This window comes from Mobula hypostoma, chromosome 21 (assembly GCF_963921235.1).
Source record: "Mobula hypostoma chromosome 21, sMobHyp1.1, whole genome shotgun sequence".
NCBI classification, from domain to species: Eukaryota; Metazoa; Chordata; class Chondrichthyes; order Myliobatiformes; family Myliobatidae; genus Mobula; species Mobula hypostoma.
Genome location: NC_086117.1, coordinates 8,342,288 through 8,363,709, shown reverse-complemented (window position 1 = coordinate 8,363,709; position 21,422 = coordinate 8,342,288). Strand labels below are relative to the sequence as shown.

The 21,422-nt window shown below is 42.5% G+C and overlaps 1 protein-coding gene across 3 annotated transcripts in view; it reads left to right on the top strand.

Moving 5' to 3' along the window:
* scai (suppressor of cancer cell invasion) overlaps positions 1-21,422 on the top strand; it is a 158,000-nt gene that overhangs the window by 63,758 nt on the left and 72,820 nt on the right. For 2 of the 3 annotated variants that reach the window (XM_063073391.1, XM_063073393.1), the window contains exon 2: positions 8,489-8,618. In XM_063073391.1, coding sequence (XP_062929461.1) covers positions 8,509-8,618 — 110 coding nt within the window. In that variant the 5' untranslated portion in view covers positions 8,489-8,508. Of the gene's footprint in view, positions 1-8,488; positions 8,619-10,847; positions 10,937-21,422 lie in introns of those variants that run through there. The other variant, XM_063073392.1, reaches the window with a different exon arrangement.

Sequence of the window (21,422 nt, the reverse complement as noted above, 5' to 3'; positions counted from 1 at the left end):
GCTGTAGAAAGCATTCTGTCTGGCTGCATCACAACTTGATATGGCAACTGTCTGCTTGTGACTGCAAGCACTAACATAGTTCAGAATATCATGGAAACCATTCTTCACTTGATGCACTCTGAATGCACTTCTTGCTGCCTCAGTATAGCAGCTAGCATAAGTAAAGACCCTACCCACAGCGGTGAACATTCTCTCCCTTCTCCCCATCATACAAAAGCCTGAAATCATGTACCACTTAGCTCAAGGGCAGCTTCTATTCTGCTGTTCTATCACTATTGAATGGTTCCCCAGTGCAATGACATGGACTCTTGACTTCACAATGTACCTTGTTATAACCTTGCACCTTGCCTAACTGCTCTGCACTCTTTTTGTAGCTGTTGCACTTTATTTTGTGTTGCTGTTTTACCTTATTCTAGCTCAATGCACCAGGTAATGACTTGATTTGTATGAGCAGTGTGCATACAGATGCATACCTCAGTACATGTGACAATAATAACCAGTTCCAATTCCAGAGTCTTCCGCAGGTGGGATGGGAATTCCCTTATCAGACAGGCTAGTAGACATTTCAAAGGTGGCATAGTCCTAACATTTGCTCTCTTCAGTGCAAATAAATGGGGACATTGCACCTTTGAGGGTATCCCCGAGTCATTTCTTCTTTCTGCCTTGTAACCTCATGACAGGAAAAAGCTGGGAACAACAGTTTCATGAATCTGATGTGTGGCATACTGTTAAAATGGATTGCCCAAGTTGATCCAGTTTAAGGGGTTCAATACTCTTGGCACATGACAGAAAGCTGACATTGATTCTCCTATACTTGCAATGAATTTGGAGGATTCTGGGGGCATAGTGTTAGTGGTATCCTTCCAATGCCTTGAGATGCTTATTTGTGACACTCCAGGTCTTATGAGCACCCGGAACATTTACTTGGGCTGCAGCATCACTACTATATGTTTTGAGCCAAGTTTGAAGTGTTGGTCTTTAAATGCCCATTTTCTCAATTGCATGAAGTTTCTTTGGATCTACTCAAAGTGTAGAAAATATCTTCGATGTCTGCCTCTGCTCTAGAGATAAGGGAAGTGTTCCACATTTTCCCAGAATATTCCCATGTTCCTTTACTATCAGGCAGTGGAATTGGATACCGGAGCTAGTCAGTTAGAGGACTTTTCCCTTGCAAGTATCTCAGATGATTTTTCACTCCAAGAAGTCTACTCAGTGGATTTCATAATGAATTTCTTTGAATTAAAATGCATGGGATATATTAAGGCATGGATTGTGTGTGTGGTTGCCTATTATGTCACTGGCATTTAAGGCAGCAATGGCCATCCATCTCTGTCTGTCCTTGGCCATCTACTCTATTGTGCCCTAGGTGTGGTACAGGGTCTTAATTTCTGCCTCTGCGGTATGGCACCAAGTTGCCTTTGGTCTCCCATGTTTCCTCTGCCTGCAGTTTTGATGATGGAGTCAACCCCTCTTCTCATCATTTGCTCAATCTACCTTTAAAGTTTCTTCATAATGGTTGTGGCCATGTCCTGTTGGTGACACTGAAGGAGTAGGGTGGGATCGGAGATCTTTCTTGGCCAGAAAATATGGAGGATCTTCCAGAGGCTTATGGTGTGGAATGACGACAGTCTGGCAAGGTTATTCTCAGTCATGCTCCAGCATTCTAACCCGTGGAAGAATGTGGACAGAACACAGCTCTGGTACAGTTTCACCTTGTGGTGTGGAGTTAGAACATTGCACTGGATCACAGTCTTCAATGTCACTTCCGTTCATATTCACTTGCTTTTCTTTCAGCCTGAGCCTCATCAGCCTACTGTCGATTGATTTCCACTCCAGCAAGCACTTCTCAAAAGGCATGGGATATTCTCAGTAAAAATTCAGGCTGTCTTTTGAGTACAATGTCTGCTGAAATTTTTAGTGTAGTAATTAAATGCCACATAATATTGGCTTAACTGTAACATTTATTATCGATCCTTAACTGGAACCTAAAACTTGTGAAAGTTGACAGTGACTTGGAATTTGGCCTTTGAATGTGTGCACAGGCAACTATTATCTTAAAATTACAACTTGATGCTTAGATACTTTGGTTCTAGTGTTGGCATGCAAGTCCATAAGAGCAGAGTCAGGCCATTCAGCCCATTGATTCTGCCCCATCATTCCATCATGACTGATCCCTGATCCCAGATCCCACTCAACCCTTCTCGCTATATCCTTTGATGCCTGACCGATTAGGAAACGACCAACTTCGGCCTTAAATATACCCATGGACTTGACCTCCACTGCAGTCTGTGGCAAAGCATTCCACAGCTTTACTACTCTCTGACTAAGACAATTCCTCCTTACCTCTGTTCTAAAAGGATGACCCCTCAATTTTGAGGCTGTGCCCTCTCGTTCTGGATACCCCCACCCTAATCAGTCATGATTAAAGTCAAAGTAAAAGTCACAGCATGGTAGTGTTGCTGTTCGCATTATGCTTTATAACATCAATGATTGGGGTTCAGTTCCCACTGCTGGCTGTAAGGAGTTTGTATGTTCAGCCTACAACTGTATGGTTTTCCTCTGGGTGCTCTAATTTCCTCTTATATTCCAAGGACATACGGGTTAGGGCAGGGTTTCCCAATCTGGTGTCCCTTGCTTAATGGTATTGGTCTATGTGGTAACCCATGGATTAAGGTTAGTAAGTGGTGAGCATGCTACGTTAGCACTGGAAGCATGATGGAACGTATAGGCTGCCTCTAGCAAATCCTTAGTGGATGTTGGTCATTGACACAAATGATGCATTTCATGATGTGTTTTGATGTAGATGTGACAAATAGAGCAAATCTTTCATAAACTTGACTTGTAGCAACATCACAGGCACAGCATTACATAACATTCACAAGAAAATCATAAATTAAACTGTTTTTACAAAAATGCAAGTCCATTTTTGTGCAAGATTGCCTGAAATCTCAGAGTTCCTAAATTGTAGTGATTTGGATGCTTGCCACCAAGGGTTGAGAACGGAGCCAAATCTCAATGAAGATCTGTGTCGAGCCAAGTTTCATCAAACTGCTTCAAAACATTTTTTCTTTTAGTCTTTCTCACTCCAGTGCTGTACCTCACCTCCACCTCCAGTAGTTCCTTGACAAGAGAGCAATGCAGTCCTCAAAGAAATTAGTAGAGCATTTTCACACTTATCAAATGCAGTTCAGTTGTACCATTTTCAAACTGATGGTCGTGTATCACATATAGAAGAACCTGAAACCTATTTTGTCACCTGATATACAGTTCAGAATGAAGAGTGAACTTTTTTATTTCCACAGTGCTTGTCAATTCCCTCTCTGGTCACTGATGAAGGGTCTCAGCTTGTAACATCGACCGTTTATTCCTCTCCATCGATGGTGCCTGACCTGCTGAGTCATCCAGTGTTTTGTGTGTGTTGCTCTGGATTTCCAGCATCTGCAGAATCTCTTGTGTTTATAGAGAAGTCGTAGAGCATAGAATAGTACAGCATAAAAACAGTCACTTCGGCCCACAATGTTGTGCTGAACCAATTAAGTTAGTAATCAAGTGGCTAGTTAAACTAATCTCTTCTGCCTACACAATGTCCATAAATTTCCATTTTTCCTCCCATTCATGTGCCTTATCTAAACATCTCCTAAAGATCCCTGATGTTTCAGCCTCTGCTACCTCCCCAAACACCCACCACTCTGTGTTTAAAAATAAATAAATAAATAAATTTTTGCCCCTCACTTCTCCTTTGAAATTACCCTCTCACGTTAAGTGCAAGCATGCTGGCATTCAATATTTTAGTCTTTGAAAAATATATTGTATGCCTACTCTATCTATGCCTATCATGATCTTACAAACCTTTAACAGATCTACTGTTAACTTCTGCTGCTCCAGAGAAAACAACCCAAGTTTGTCCAACCTCTCATTACAGCACATGGCCTCTTAACCAGGGAACATCCTGTAAACATTTTCTGCACCCTTTCCAAAGCCTCGACATCCTTCTTATAATAGGGTGCAGAACTGTATCCAATATTCTAGATTTAAAGTACATTCATTATCTAAGTATGTATGTAGTATGCAACCCTGAAATTCATCTTCCTCACAGACAGTCATGAAACAAAGAACCATGGAACCTACCCGTTCAAAGAAGAATATCAAACATCAAACCCACTCCCCCACAAGCACAAAAAAAATTGCACAAACAGCTACAAAAAAGAAACAAGCGAAAATACGGAACATAACACAAAATCAAAAGGCACATTTCCGTACAATTCAGCCTAGTGTGCATTAACAGCAGGCTACCCCAACTCAAAAATCGCCTAAACACAGTAACAAAAAGGAGTGATCAGAGCTAGAACTAGAAACTGGAAAACATCATAAACCTGAATTACAGTTTAAATCTATAATCTGTGTTGATTAAACCTTGCTTTGGCATCATCTGCTGACAGCATCAAGGGAGAGAGAGATTCACTTGATTGCAAGGACCTTCCCTTGGGATTAGCGGGCAAGAGAGAGTGAAGAACTACCGCACGCAGACACCACCTCCAGCAGCAGCAAGTGAGAGGCTGGAAGCTGGTGCTGAACACTTGCTTGCCCTTTGCTTCTGCCTTGATTTCAATCTTCCTTGGTGGCTTTAATTGGCAAGAGATGGAGTCGACCATGAGCTCATGCCCTGTCTCCTGGCTTCCTGGCCTCCACACCACATGCTTTGGTTGCAGACTTGTGGTACACTCTTGGAGACAACAAAGTGCCAGATTGGCCTGAAATCACACAGTCAGAATGTAGATAACAGGCTCTTAACAGTATCGGAACCGTATCTATCCATATACTACTAAAACTCTCGTGCTCTGTTTGTCTGTTTGTGACCTCCAATTAGCCCAAACAGTGCATTACAGCGGCACTTTTTTTTTTTGACTAAATCGACTTAAAATGCACTAACTTACAGAATGCATGCAAAGTTCAGGGTTATATATTCGTATAAAATTGCTCACTCGTCAATCAACAGGCCCTGCTTTCCACAACCCGAGCCGATTCCAGCTTTAATGGAAACCGGGACGCGACACCAGGATGCATGCGCACGGCCAGCCACAGCACCGCCTCACGATGCTCACAGAGCTGATTCCACCTTTCATGGAAACTGCGACACGACACCACGACACATGCGCACGGCCAGCCTCAGCAGCGACACCAACCGCAGCAAAAGGGCAGGGCTATCACGTCCATTTAGGAGAGTGCCAACCACATCATCAAGAAAAATCAGCATCCTGGAGGCTTTGGTGTTACTGCTTCGTATCTTCTATCAAGCATTAGGGTAAAAAAAATGGACAGCCTAATTATGCCGTGTGAAAAGAGAAGGGGGACATTATGGTTAAGACTGCACTACCTTTCTCTCAAAGGGTGCCCCAATGGGTCACCGGGTTGTCTGAAATAAAAAGATGTGAAAGGAATGGCTTTTACTTCTTTTGAGTTACATATTAAGTTTCAGAGCAAGTAGCGTACTGAGGATTGGAAATAATTTGTAATTCGAACAATCTTGTGTTCTTCAGCTGAGAGAGCAAAACTTAAGTGTGAGAATTTACTTCCATGTAATACAAGCAAAAGTTTCTGCAACTATGTAAAGAAGAAAAAGGTTTGGGTGAAAACCTGTTGGTTCCTTACAGACATAAACAGTGTTTAATAATGGAACAATAAAAATAGTAAAGCAATTTGTAATTAAAAAAACAAATCGGGACTAAAAAGTAGCCATGGAAATGATGGATACATTATTTGTTATATAAATTCTGGAATGAGGTTAAAGCATGTTGAGTTATGAAGGGGTACAAGCTGGAGAAATCTACTGAAGTTTTGTTTTTTTTGGAGAATGTAACAGTTAGGGGAAATACCAGTGGATATGGTGTATTTGGATATTCAGAAGGCCAATGATATAGTCAGATGTAAGGGTTTATTATGAGAAATTAATGATTAAGAGTTAGTTGACTGCTTGGGAACAGAAAGGATGAATAATTGTTTTTCTGAGTGGCAGGCAATGAGTCATTGAGTACTTCAGGGATTAATGCTTGAATCCTATTGCTTTCGATCAAGAAGCTGAATGTAATATTTCTAAGACCGGCAATGACACAGAACTGGGCAGAACTGAGTTTCAAGGATGTAAAGTGCTTTTAAAGTATTGAGTAGCGGAGTAGACTAATCCATGGTAAATGCAGTGTAATAGAGATAAATGTAAGGTTCATTTTGATGGAAAAACAAAGGCAGGCTATTAAATAGTTTAGGTTGGGAGATGTTGAGGTGCTGCAGGATTTATGCATCCTTAGGTACCAGTCATTGAAAGGAGATATGCAGATGATGCAATCAGTTAAGTAAGCAAAGGGTATTATGACCTTCACTATAAGTTGTTTTGAATATTGGAGGAGGAATATCTTCCCACAATTATACAGGATCTTGGTTCGATTGTATCCAGAGCATTGCTTGAATTTTGATCTAATGGAGAAAGGGTCTTTTAGTTACAGAAGGAATGCATTGAAGGCTTAACAGATTGATTCCTGGCATGTTAAGATTATTGTCGGAAAAGAGAGATTGGCTTTTCCAGACCTGTATTCACTGCAGTTTAGATGAGGAGCTCACAACCTGAGGTCCACAGACCCCTTGCTTAATGGTATTAGACCATGGCATAGAAAGGTTGGTGACCCTGGTTTAGATCAATGATATGACTTTGACATTCGACTTTCTGATGGGGGGTGACTCACCAAATGCAGAAGGAATGTTTCACTGGCTGAAATGTTGAAAATCTGGGATCTTGGTGTAAGACATAAAGGACTAAAATGTGAACTTGTCCTTCACAGCTTTCTGTGGTAGACAGTTTTACAAGTAATAGGAAATGGTTAAATACATGGAAAAATAAATATTTTGATGCAACACGTGGTATGGTGAAAGAATGGATACATACTATTGAGGCAGAGGATCAGGCATGACAATATTGAATGATGGATTCCTGATTTTATGGTATCTATTGTAGGGGTTCCCACCTGGGGTCCACAGACTCCTCGGTTAGTGGTAGGGGTCCATGGCACCACACAAGGTTGGGAACCTCTTTTCTGAAGGGAACTTGATGCATTTTATAAGATTGACACATTTCTTTCAATAAAAAGATATTATGATTTATTTAACTAACTATGCTTATGGGCTTTGTAAAAATTGGCTGCTAGATTTCTTAATATTACAGTAAGAAATATTTCATTGGCTTTGGGGCATCCTGTCAGCATAAACTCTTTAATGGTGGTTCATGGATTTTATTTTTTTATGGCCTCTTAAGTGAGAGAGTACATTAATTATATTTTGTTTTCTGAAATTGACCTGAAATTTAATAAATGAATCTAATTCTGTTTGTGGTGGTGTTGTGTGCATCCTCTTGGACAAATGATACTTTTTTGGTTTTATGCATATTCTGTTGATGTGGAGGTGTGAAACATCGTAATGTGGAAGTAATGTTTTTGTTTACAAACGTGCAAAATATTTTTGGATTATTTGTTGAATTTGTGCTATTTTGTTAATGTTTGTGCTGTTTTAATGGCAATTTTATTTCCAAGTTATGTTCTGAAATTAATTACAAAGTTTAAAAAGTGCCTAATTCAACCCTGTTGTGCATAATAATTGCTCTAATAGTCTTGTAACAGAGATGAGAAGAAATTTCTTTCGCCAGAGGGTGGTGAGTCATTGGATATATTTAAAATGGAAGTTGATAGTTTCTTTATTAGTCAGTGCATCAAAGGTTACGGGGAGAAGTCAGGAGAATGGGACTAAGAGGCATAATAGAGCAGCTATGATGGAATGCAGAGTGGAACAGACTTGATGGGTTGAATTGCCTAATTCTGTTGTTATGGTATTCTGCTTTTTCTAATTAAGGTGGTGGTAGATGGTAATAATGGTGGATGCCATCACAGTCGAACCAGATTCTCTCTTTCGTGGTGACCTCATGGTAGATTTGACGCTGGTCTTTCCTAGGCTCCAGCGAGTACAGGCCCAGAGGCATCAAATGCTCCTCATACAGTACTTTACAATTTACATGGATGCAATGCTTGGAGCTAGCTTTTAATCTTTTGATGGATGCAGGTTTAAGTACTTAACCTTAATTATTAAGGCAAAAATAAAGATAAAGTTAGCTTTATTTGTCACAAACATTGAAACATGCAATGAAATGCGTTGTTTGTATCAAGTCAGTGAGGATTGTGTTGGATTAGCCCACAAGTGTCGCCACACTTCAGAAGCCAACATAACGTACCCTCAACTCACCAACCCTAACCATAAGTCTTTGGAATGTGAGAGGAAACCGGAGCAGCTGGAGGAACACATGCAGACACGGAGAATGTACAGACTCCTTAGAGACAGCAGCGGGAATCGAATCCCGATTGGTGGATCACTGGCACTGTAAAGTGATGTGCTCACCTTGATGCTATTGTGCAGTTCTACCTACTAATTTAACATTTTTATCATTGGTTTTCAGTATTGAAACTGGAAGGAGCCATGACAGCAGGAGGGGGAAATGATGATGATATTCCACTGGGAGAGAGGAAGACTGTTACTGATTTTTGCTACCTACTTGATAAATCTAAACAGCTCTTCAATGGCTTAAGGTCAGTGCTTAAACCAGGTGGTTTCTCTTTAAATGTCTAATGGTTCTTTTTCTTTGTAGCTATTGCTGTTTATATTTTATATTAAAGGTCACATTTTCTTCAGAAAATTTCCAGAGGAAAATTCCACTCATTCTGCACCTTGTTCATCTTGTATTATATACAAAAATGATTTTGTACATTCTATGGTTACAATACTGCTTCAAAAGTGTTCAACCAAATTTCTACGCTTTAAAACCCTTTACTGGATATGCATGTCAGCTGAATGCATTTGTTCATCCATATAAAATTTCAATAAGACTCCATTTTTTGAAATGTGAGAATACTACTGAGCTGAAGTCTGGCATATTAGTGTCAAAGCACTGCTTAGATTCTAAATTTGAAAAGATAAATATTGTGGATTCTGATTAATTGGGTCACTGGTTAATTGGAGTAGCTGCTTATTTGGGACAACTCTCAAAGAACAAAAGCCTATGAAAAGTATTCATACTACCGCCCCCCCCCCCACCTGGAAGTTTTCATGTTTTATTGTTTTACAACACTGAATCACAGTGGATCTAATTTGGCTTTTTTTGCACTGATCATTAGAAAAAGACTCTTTTATGATAAAGTGAAAACAGATCTCCACAAAATTATCTAAATTAATTACAAATATAAAACACAAAATAATCGATCGCATAAGTAGATGTTTCGGGCCGAGACCCTTTGGCAGGACTGGGGAGAAAAAGATGAGTAGATTTAAAAGATGGGGGAGGGGAGAGAAAAACACAAGGTGATAGGTGTAACCGGCAGAGGGAGAGATGAAGTAAAGAGCTGTGAAGTTGATTGGTGAAAGAGATACAGGGCTGGAGAAGGGGAAGTCCAATAGGAGAGAACAGAAGGCCATGGAGGAAAGGGAAGGGGGAGGAGCACCTGAGGGAGGCGATGGACAGGCAAGGAAATAAAGTGAGAGAGGGAAAAGGGAATGGTGAAAGGGGAGGGCATTATCGGAAGTTTGAGAAATCAATGCTCATGCCATTAGGTTGGAGGCTACCCAGATGGAATATAAGGTGTTGTTCCTCCAACCTGAGTGTGGCCTCATCATGACGGTAGAGAAGGCCATGGATTGACGTATCGGAATGGGAAGTGGAATTAAAGTAAGCGGCCACTTGAAGATACTGCTTCTTCTGGTGGATGGAGCATAGGTGCTTGATGACCCCAACAGACTCCCAGCTGAAGTGACACCTCACCTGGAAGAACTGGTTGGGGCCCTGAATGATGGTGAGGGACGAGGTGTAGGGGTAAGTGTAGCATTTGTTCCACTTGCAAGGATAAGTGCCAGAGGGAGATTGGTGGGAGCGATGACTGGACAAGGGAATCAGGAAGTGGAAGGGGGAGGGAAAGATGTGCTTGGTGGTGGGATCCCGTTGGAGATGGTGGAAGTTCCAGAGAATTATGTGCTGGATGCAGAGGCTGGTGGGGTTGTAGGTGGTAAGAGAATACAGGCTACTGTCTCAATTAGATTTTGTTCTTTGAGGGTTGTCCCAAATGAGCGGCTACCCCAATTAACCGGTGACCCAATTAGCCAGAATCCGCTGTATTTACCTTTTCAAATTTAGAATCTAAGCAGTGCTTTGACATCAATATGTCAGACTTCAGTTCAGTAGTATTCTCACATTTCAATATATAGATTCTTATAGAGATTTTATAAGGATGAACAAATTATTCAGCTGAATTCGTCAGACAATAACTATTAGGAACTGCAGTTTTATAGTATTATAGTAGAACTATTAGTGTTCTAATCTGTTCCGTATTTCACTTAACTACATAATTTGTTAGTTAAATGGTAGTTCGTCTTCTTTATACCTTTTTAACTATTTCCATGAAACTTTGGCTAATTGTGCCAAAATGTACTAGTCCCGATGTGTTCCTATTAAGTGGTATCTACTGTATCTTGTGTAGCAATAATACAGACATGAGGATTTGCACGTGCACATCTCCAAGTGGACATTCCCTTTCATTCCCTTCCTCCCTGTTCACCCTGCTTCTTCTCTTGAGCTGGTTTTAAAACCCAAAGGAAGTGACTCCTTCCTAATCTATTTTTCCTTGGGCAATGTAAATGCATATTTATTATAGTTGATATTTTTTGGCAACCAGCTATGAAATCTGTATGCTTTATACATATGACAGAAAACTGATAAAAAGTGAGGTGAAGGAGAGTAATTGTCATTTATCTTGAAAACCAAATTTCAGGTCAGCCACGGTTTTGGCACAAAGATAATCGCAGTCATTGAGAACACAGAAAAAAATGAAGAAAAATTCCCTTGGGTCATCTCCTTGATGTAAAGTATTACTGACTGCTGTACCCTTAACCTCCTCCTTTCGAGTCTTGTTACAACGTATAGTGTGTAAACTTTTGACAAATACCACACGAACTGTAATATGTCATCTACTCAAACAAGTCCTTCCAAAAATGATATTGTAGAGTTTCAACTGAAATAAGCTACTCAGAACTTCTATCCCATATTGCTGGAGTAAATACCTTGTGTGTTTCAGCTTTTTGATAAGGCTACCCTCAGGTTGGAGGAGCATCATCTCATACTCCTTCTGGGTAGCCTCCAACCTGATGGTATAAACATTGATTTCTCTAATTTCTGGTAATTACTCCCTCTCACCCTTTTCCACTCTCCATTCTGGCTCTGCTCTTACCCCTCATCTTCTCCTCACCTGCCCCTGGTGCCCCTCCTCCTTTCCTTTCTCTCATTGTTGTCTCCTATCAGATCCCTTCTTCCACCTATAATGCCCAACTTCATCCTACCTTCCACCTCATCTGGTCTCACCTATCACCTGCCAGCCTGTGCTCCTTCCCTTCTCCCTACGTTCTTATTCTGGGTTCACCTTTGTCTCCCTTTGCCCACCATGGCATCAAGCTCCTCTCTGTTGCCTCCGTCTCCAAGCCCACTTTTTTGGCAAGGGTTCCACACCATGCTGTGATGACCCCTTTTCTCGTCCTCAACCGTCCTCCTCTTCTTGGATACCCTACTCCCGTTCTCTGCCTGCTCTGGATCTTTTCATTCTGAATTGCCAATGCGACATCCACTGTCTTGATTTCAGTACTCCTTTTCTCCTCCTCCAACCTTACCCCCTCCGAACACACTGATCTCCACTCTCCGCACCAGTTCCAACCTTACTATCAAACCTGCAGACAAAGAGGGTGCTATTGTAGTGTGACGCACTGACTTTTACCTTGCTAAGGTCAGGCAGCAACACTCAGACACCTCCTCATACCCACCCCTTGAAGAGGACCCCACTCCAGACCATCAGAAAACTCCCCATCAGTGACCTCATCAGCTCTGGAGAACTCCCATCCACTGCCACAAAACTCATATTTTCCTTGTCCTACACTGCTTGCTTTTATCTCCTACCTCCTACCCAAGATCCACAAACTGGATAGGCCAATTGCCTCTGCCTGCTCCTGCCCCACTGAACTTGTGTCTTATCTCAATTCCATTCCATCCTCCTTGGTTTAGTCTCTTTCCACCTACGTCCATGACACTTCTCATGCCCTTGGTCTTCTCAGTAATTTTCAATTCCCTGGCCCTGACCGCCTATCCCTATACACTTCTATCCCCCATCAAGAAGGCCTCAAAGCCCTCTTTTCTTTCTTGACAAAAGAACCAGCCAATCTCCTTCTAACTCTACCCTCATCCACCTTGCAGAACCTGTCTTCAGCCTGAACAATTTTTTTCCTTGGCTCCTCTCACTTTCTCCAAACTCGAGAGGTAGCCATGAGCCTTCACATGGACCCCAGCTATGCTTGCCTCTTCACTGGCTATGTAAAAAGGTTTATGATCAAAACTGCCCAACTCTTCCTTCACTATATTGACAACCGCATTGATGCTGCTTCGTGCACCCATGCTGAGCTTGTTAATTTTATCAACTTTGCCTCAGACTTCCACCCTGCCCCTAAATTCATTTGGTCCATCTCTGACACCTCACTCCCTTTTCACGATCTCTCTATCTCCATCTCTGGAGACATACTGTTAGCTGACATCTTTTATAAAGCTACTGATTCCCACAGTTATCTCAACTATACCTCTTCCCACCCTATCTCCTGTAAAAATGCTATTCCCTTTTCTTGGTTTTCTCGCCTCCGCTGCATCTGTTCCCAAGACGCTCCTTTCCATTCCTGGATGTCGTACTTCTTTAAAGAATGGTGTTTCCCTCCCTCCATTTTCTGCTCTCCCCATCTTCCTGCTGTCTTAATAATGGTAGAGTTCCTCTTGACCTTACCTACCAGCCCATCGGTCTCTGCATCCAACACATTATCCTCTGCAGCTTCTGCAATCTCCAAAGAAATTCCACTACTAAACAGATCTTTACTTCCCCTCCTCCTCTCTGCTTTGCGCAGTGATTGCTCCCTCTGCAATTCCCCTCTCCATTCCTCCCTCCCCACTAATCTCTTTCCAGGCACTTATCCCTACAAGCGGCCTAACTGCTATACCTACCCTCACCTCCATTCAGGGCCCAGCCAGTCGTTTTCACCTGAGGCAACACTTCACCTGCAAATCTGGGGTCGTCTATTGTATCTGGTGCTCCTGATGCAGCCTCCTGTACATTGGTGAGACCTGTTGTAAATTGGGGGACCACTTCATCGAGCACTTCCACGCCATCTGCCACAAGCGAGACTTCCCAGTGGCGAAACATTTTATTTACCATTTCTATTCCCATTTGACGTGTCGGTCCATGGCTGCCTCTTGTGCAAGTTGAAGCCACCCTCAGGGTGGAGGAGCAACACCTTATATTCCGTCTGGGTAGCCTGCAACCTGACAGCATGAATTGTGATTTCTCCTTCTGGTAAACAAATTCTCCCCTCCCCCCCACCTTTTTATTCTGGCACCTTTCCACTTCCTTCTCAGTCCTGAAAAAGGGTCTCAGCCCAAAATGTCAACTATCTATTTGTTTTCATAGATCCTTCCTGACCTCCTGAGTTCCTGCAGCATTTTGTGTGTGTTGATCAAGATTTCCAGCACCTGCAGACTTCTTGTGTTTGTTATTCTGGCATCTTTCCCCTTCCTATCAAGTCATGATGAAGGGCCTCTGCCCAAATCATCAACTGTTTATCCCCCCCTCCATGAATGCTGCCTGACCTGCTGACAAAAACTGGAAAGCAGTGGAAAAATGCTAACTTGAAAAGGCACAATAAACTGATAATGGAAATTGTTTCTACCAGTTTGGTGCTTGGGTCCCCTGCCACAGCATTGTGTTTTAAGGTCCAGAATGTAAGTTATTGGAGGACTTTGGCAAGGTTACAGTTGCAGAGGAATGAATGTAAGGAAGAAAGTTTCACTTGAGAATCAGGGCCTGGAGGATTAGGTAGAATTGGTGTGGTGTAGGAAAGGGTCGTAGGAGTTGTTGGCCTTGCAAATATCTCATTTTTGTATGGTGAGGATAATGGCTAGTGTTTCTGCAGATCAGGGCAGAGGCCATTGGGGTGGGAGCCCACAGGTCATCTGGAGTAAAAGTTGATGGTTGCTGACTGCAACAGACAATAGATAATAGACAATAGGTGCAGGAGTAGGCCATTCGGCCCTTCGAGCCAGCACCGCCATTCACTGTGATCATGGCTGATCATCCACTATCAGGATCCAGTTCCTGCCCTATCTCCATAACCTTTGATTCCACTATCTTTAAGAGCTCTATCCATCTCTTTTTTGAAAGCATCCAGAGACTTGGCCTCCACAGCCTTCTGGGGCAGAGCATTCCATATATCCACCACTCTCTGGATGAAAAAGTTTTTCCTCAACTCCGTTCTAAATGGCCTACCCCTAATTCTTAAACTGTGGTCTCTGGTTCTGGACTCACCCATCAGCGGGAACATGCTTCCTGCCTGCAGCATGTCCAATCCCTTAATAATCTTATATGTTTCAATAAGATCCCCTCTCAGCCTTCTCTAAGAGAAAATGCTATTAGTAGATGTATGTGTTTACAACAGACGCAAGTGCATGGGGGGGGGTATGGTGCATGGGTTCATAGTTCATTCAACGGCTGTTCTTCCACACCATCCCCACCATTAAAAATATCTTTAAAAGGCACTGGCTCATGTAAGCGACATCGATGCTTAAGAACTCTCACTATCCAGGGCATGTCCTCTACGCATTGCTACCATCAGAAAGGAGGTACAGTAGCCTGAAGCTTAAAAGATTTCTATCAGTAAAAGATTCATGTGTCAAATGCCACAACTGATTAGGTTATACTGGAATTCTTGTAAGGCACATGGAAGCAGGACTTTCCTGCCTTGTGAAGGCTTGATTCCAGGTGAGTGGCGTGCATTGTTTGCAGACTATAGATCCATGAATGACTTCAGTGCAACTTATGTAAAGATGTGTTGTGCTTCTATACATGTCCAAATGATTCTGTGCAAGTCTAACCGACAGCCAATTTAACTTCCTGAGAGCTGTATTCTAGGTGCGTTTTGTCATTCAGCAATGGGACAGTTGATTACATTTCTTTGCATGGTGCACAAAAATGTTGTGCTGTGCTAGAGAATTTTTGAGTCATTGTCTCGTCACTCATTGCAAACAATAAAGATCATTTTTGAAACGGCTCAGTTGGATGTCCTGTCCCTTGTCTTCTCTGCCTTCTCAAAGCAGAATGGTGCAAGAGATAATAGAAATACAAGAAAATGTTTGGAAGAGGACAGAGTAATACAGCACATTCATCACAAAGGCATCCTTGCTTGATGTGAAATACAAGGTCATTTAGCTGATGGGCTATCATCAGACAGAATTTAATTTCATTCCACGGACCATTAATTTCCCATCTTTTCAGTCAGTAATAATGCGCACATGATATACACAGTGACTGACAAAAAGTGAATTTGCCAATAACTTAAAAATTGAAAAGCTAGATTAGTTGCTTTGTTTTCAGCTTCTGAGACCTTGGGTGCCATTTTTATTTGCTTATTCTATTGAATGGAGAAGAGAAAGATCACTGATTCTTTTCCTGTTTGTATTGTGTAATATTACAAAGATATCTTTCTGGCCAGCTTCTATTTTAATTAAGTTTACAAAAAGTTAAGAAGAGATTCTTCAGTACTTATTTCTATAATATTTATTTTATTGCTATAGAATTCCAGACAGGGTGAGAAATTTCTCACAGTAATTGCAAATAGCATTAATTTAGTTTTCATTTTGTGTGTCAAGTTAGATCATAAAACAGTGAACACGAGGAAATCGGCAGATGCTGGCATTTCAAGCAACACACATAAAAGTTGCTGGTGAACGCAGCAGGCCAGGCAGCATCTATAGGAAGAGGTACAGTCGACGTTTCGGGCCGAGACCCTTCATCAGGACTCACTGAAAGAAGAGCTAGTAAGAGATTTGAGAGGGGGAGGGGGAGGGGGAGATCCGAAATGATAGGAGAAGACAGGAGGGGGAGGGGTGGAGCCAAGAGCTGAACAGTTGATTGGCAAAAGGGATATGAGAGGCTCAGGGACAGGAGGCCTAGGGAGAAAGAAAGGGGGAGGGGGGAAGCCCAGAGGATGGGCAAGGAGTATAGTGAGAGGGACAGAGGGAGAAAAAGGAGAGAGAGAAAAAGAATATATAAACTTCCATTAATGCCCCACCTCCCCCTCGTACTAACTTCTGCTAATGCCCCACCTCCCCCTCGTACCCCATCCGTTTGTTTGTTTGTTTGTTTATTTATTTATTGTTAATTTCTCTCTCTCTCTCTCTCTCTCTCTCCCTCCCTCCCTCCCTCTCTCTCTCCTTTTTCTCCCTCTGTCCCTCTCACTATACTCCTTGCCCATCCTCTGGGCTTCCCCCCTCCCCCTTTCTTTCTCCTTAGGCCTCCCATCCCATGATTCTCTCATATCCCGTTTGTCAATCAACTGTCCAGCTCTTAGCTCCATTCCTCCCTCTCCTGTCTTCTCCTATCATTTCGGATCTCCCCCTCCCCCTCCCACTTTCAAATCTCTTACTATCTCTTCTTTCAGTTCGTCCTGATGAAGGGTCTCGGCCGGAAACGTCGACTGTACCTCTTCCTATGGATGCTGCCTGGCCTGCTGCGTTCACCAGCAACTTTTATGTGTGTTGTCTGTAAAACAGTTGTGACTTTCTCTGAAATAACCAGAAAATTACCTCTGTTAGTGAACTCATGGATGTGACTCATTTAAACCGATTGAATACTGAAAAGCCTAGATAGAGTGGATGTGGAGAGGATGTTTCCTATGGTGGGGGAGTCTAGGACCAGAGGGCACAGCCTCAGAATAGAAGACCATCCCTTTTGAAGAGAGATAAGGAGGAATTCCTTTTGTCAGAGAGCGGTGAATCTGTGGAATTTGTTGACACAGAAGGTGTGGAGGCTAAGTCACTGGGTATATTTAAAGTGGAAGTTGATAGCTTCTTTAGTAAGGGCATGTGGCCAAGTGGTTGAGGCATTGGACTAGCTACCTGAATGTTGTGAGTTTGAGCCCCAGCCGAGGGAACGTGTTGTGTCCTTCAGCAAGGTACTTAATCACACATTGCTCTGCGACGACACTGGTGCCAAGCTGTATGGGTCCTAATGCCCTTCCCTTGGACAACATCGCCTCTGATCTGGGCCGACATTTACATGCCGCGCGGCACCTAATTAATTAGCTTGTTTATTTCGGCTCTTTTCTTAAAGATGTGTTGGGTGTGCCCCGGCTACCACTGCATTCTCTGCGGCAGTATATCAGCCTGCGGCCCCGGGGTTGGGGTGGTGGGAGGTAGAGGAGACTGGGGTGTCACCTCATCGTCGTCTGTTTCCATTAGGGCAGGCAGATCATCTTCTTCTATGTCTGCCTGCCTCGATGTCGAAGGTCGAGGTTCGTCATCTGCTGCGGCTGATGTGGAAGGCTTGAAAAATGACAGTATGCTTGACTGCTTAGCCTCGCGCATTTTTCTATCATCTCACGTGGTTGCTTCACGTTCAGTTCCTGGATGACTTCACTTTCGGTCCGTTCGCTACTGCATTCGGTTTCGATTGTTATCCTTTTCTCTTCCAATTGCATCAGCTCTTCATCTATCAGTTCTTGATCATGGGATGCCAAAACCTCTTCAACATCATCTTTGTCAACTTCCACAAGCCAAACTCACTTTGTCCTTACTTCGTTCACCGTGATTGAAACCCTTAATTATGTCTAGTTTTACGCTGTGTAACACCCTTATGAGCTTTTTTAGGCTTTTCCAATACCTTAGAACTCATCTTGCTAACGGCTGCTCACAGGCACATGCTTAAGCAATGCCGGCTAGAATACAGTTCCGGGAGAGGAGCGGCTGCTCGGGATGCGCGCTGCCTTTTATCGCGTGCTGCTCTTTTCGTGTGCTGCCTTTTTTCGTAACTGCGAACACCTTCTGTTAGCGAAAACCGGGTAAGTCCCTGGGGCCTGATGGAATAATCCCCAGGCTGCTCCACGAGGCGTGGGAAGAGATTGCTGAGCCTCTGGCTAGGATCTTTATGTCCTCGTTGTCCATGGGAATGGTACCAGAGGATTGGAAGGAGGCGAATGTTGTCCCCTTGTTCAAAAAAGGTAGTAGGGATGGTCCGGGTAACTATAGACCAGTGAGCCTTACGTCTGTGGTGTGAAAGCTGTTGGAAAAGATTCTTAGAGATAGGGTCTCTGGGCATTTAGAGAATCATGGTCTGATCAGGGACAGTCAGCATGGCTTTGTGAAGGGCAGATTGTGTCTAACAAGCCTGATAGAGTTCTTTGAGGAGGTGACCAGGCATATAGATGAGGGTAGTGCAGTGGTTGTAATCTACATGGATTTTAGTAAGGCGTTTGACAAGGTTCCACATGGTAGGCTTATTCAGAAAGTCAGAAGGCATGGGATCCAGGGAAGTTTGGCCAGGTGGATTCAGAATTGGCTTGCCTGCAGAAGGCAGAGGGTCGTGGTAGAGGGAGTACGTTCAGGTTGGAGGGTTGTGACCAGTGGTGTCCCACAAGGATCTGTTCTGGGACCTCTACTCGTCATTTTTATTAATGACCTGGATGTGGGGGTAGAAGGGTGGGTTGGCAAGTTTGCAGACGACACAAAGGTTGGTGGTGTTGTAGATAGTGTAGAGGATTGTCGAAGATTGCAGAGAGACATTGATAGGATGCAGAAGTGGGCCGAGAAGTGGCAGATGGAATTCAACCCGGAGAAGTGTGAGGTGGTACACTTTGGAAGGACAAACTCTAAGGCAGAGTACAAAGTAAATGGCAGGATACTTGGTAGTGTGGAGGAGCAGAGGGATCTGGGGGTACATGTCCACAGATCACTGAAAGTTGCCTCACAGGTAGATAGGGTAGTTAAGAAAGCTTATGGGGTGTTAGGTTTCATAAGTCGAGGGATAGAGTTTAAGAGTTGCGATGTAATGATGCAGCTCTATAAAACTCTGGTTAGGCCACACTTGGAGTACTGTGTCCAGTTCTGGTTGCCTCACTATAGGAAGGATGTGGAAGCATTGGAAAAGGTACAGAGGAGATTTACCAGGATGCTGCCTGGTTTAGAGAGTATGGATTATGATCAGAGATTAAGGAAGCTAGGGCTTTACTCTTTGGAGAGAAGGAGGATGAGAGGAGACATGATAAACGTGTACAAGATATTAAGAGGAATAGATAGAGTGGATAGCCAGCGTCTCTTCTTCAGGGCACCACTTCTCAATACAAGAGGACATGGCTTTAAGAAAAGGGGTGGGAAGTTCAAGGGGGATATTAGAGGAAGGTGTTTGTACTCAGAGAGTGGAATGCACTGTTTGAGCCAGTGGTAGAGGCAGATACACTTCGTGAAATTTAAGAGACCACTAGACAGGTATATGGAGGAATTTAAGGTGGGGGGTTATATGGGAGGCAGGGTTTGAGGGTCGGCACAACATTGTGGTCCGAAGGGCCTTTAATGTGCTGTACTATTCTATGTTCTATGAAAACAGGTAACTAATAATAAAACACTGTCTTTCGTAACAGTGAGGTTTCGTAAAGCAAATGTTCGAAAAGTGGGGGGATACCTGTATAGGGGACTACAGACCAAGTGCCAATAAATGAGATGTGTATAGATAGGTACATCAGCATAGGCATGGTGAGCTGAAAGGCCTATTTCTGGGCACTTTGACCAGTTTTTAATTAAGTACAGGAAGTTAGCTGGCTATAGTCATAATATAATTCTTAAATTATCTCATTATGGAGATTTGTATATTAGCACACATTAGTCAAGTCTTGTTGTATAAAGTGATTCTTATGACTCTTACATGAACCCCAAGAACTTTGAAGTGTGGGCACTTGTGAAGAGTTATACATTGAACTTCCACTAATGGCGATGTGATAATAACCAGATCATGTTTGCCCAATTAATAGATGTCTTAAAAATATTGATTTGGGCACTGGCAATAATTCCCTTGATAAATAGAGATCAGTACATTTTTAGCTGTAAGTGGAGCCTTGGATTTGGAGATCATGCATGAAAGTTACTTTTAACGTAGAAAGGTGGAGGCCAAGTGATTGAGTATATTTAAAGTGAAGATTGATAGATTCTTGATTAGTCAAGAGTGTTAAAGGTTATGGGGAGAAGGCAGGAGCTGGGGTTGAATACTGAATAATGATCAAATAGTGAAGTCGACTCGATGGGTCAAGTGGCCCAATTCTGCTCCTATGTCTTAATGGTCTCATTGAAAGGAGAAACGAGCTCCAGGGTCTGAGTTCCTTGCTCTTGCTCCTATAGTTTGTTCTGTGACTTTTGTATATCTGAGAACACAGTAGGGGCTTGGTTAACATAAACCACCTGAAAGCCAGCATCTGTAACTGTCCAGCATCATCCTGATACTTCACTAGTATGAGATGCCACTTGTAATTTGACAGAACTTCAGGTTTTTTTTTGTTATTGTATTTTAAACTTAGGGAAGTAGCTTCTTTAACAAAAAGTAAGACAAACTGCTAACTCTACTTAGCATGCTATCTACATTTGACAGCGCGTAGCATGCTGAATAACTTGCTTGCAAAACTGATATAATTTATTAGTGTGTATTTTACCCATCACCAAAGTGATAAATTTTGTTAATATTTCAGTTGATTGAAATATTAAATGAGACCAATTCTTCTTGCTGTAATTTTAATTAAATAAATTAACTGCACAGCCGGAGGAACAGTTTTGTTTTCTGACCAGTCATCTGTACAGTTGATGGGTTTTGGAAGCAACTTCTGTTACTTGAACTTTTCAAACTTCACCATTGACATGGTGCCATTAGTGGTACACAAAATGTATTGCAATGAAATAGGTGATGAATCAGACCTGTCAATGGCATGACTAGCTCCAATCTTGAAACCAAACACAAAGCAATATTTAATAACTTGCAGTTAGTGTCTTGCAACCTCTGAGAAGACTGGGCCATCAACTTTTGAAAAGATGCTAGTGTATTCAAAAATAATTTGAAAGCTTTTTGTGGCATGTCTTTTTCTTAAGTGTATCACCCCAACTAGGGCATCAGCCACCAACAGCAGCTCGCTAGAGTCCCCTGTGCTAGGCTAGTCTTTCAAGTTGTCCCCAGGTGGACCATGTTTGAAGCTCCTTCCTTTCCCAGGGTTGAGGTCTTTGGAGCTTCCGTTGGCATTTCTGTAGCACTGGGTTTTTACACATTGAGTTTACTAGTCTTTTGCAGCTAGGTGTGGGACCATCCATGGCAGGGCATTTGTTGTGTAGTACTAAGTAATTACTACATTCTTCCATAGCAGTATCACTGGGAAAAGTAAAATTTTACGTTTGTTTTGGAGATAATGACCTGCAGCTTCTCTTGGTAATGAAGAAGACAATGACTGCAAGGAATGGACGACAG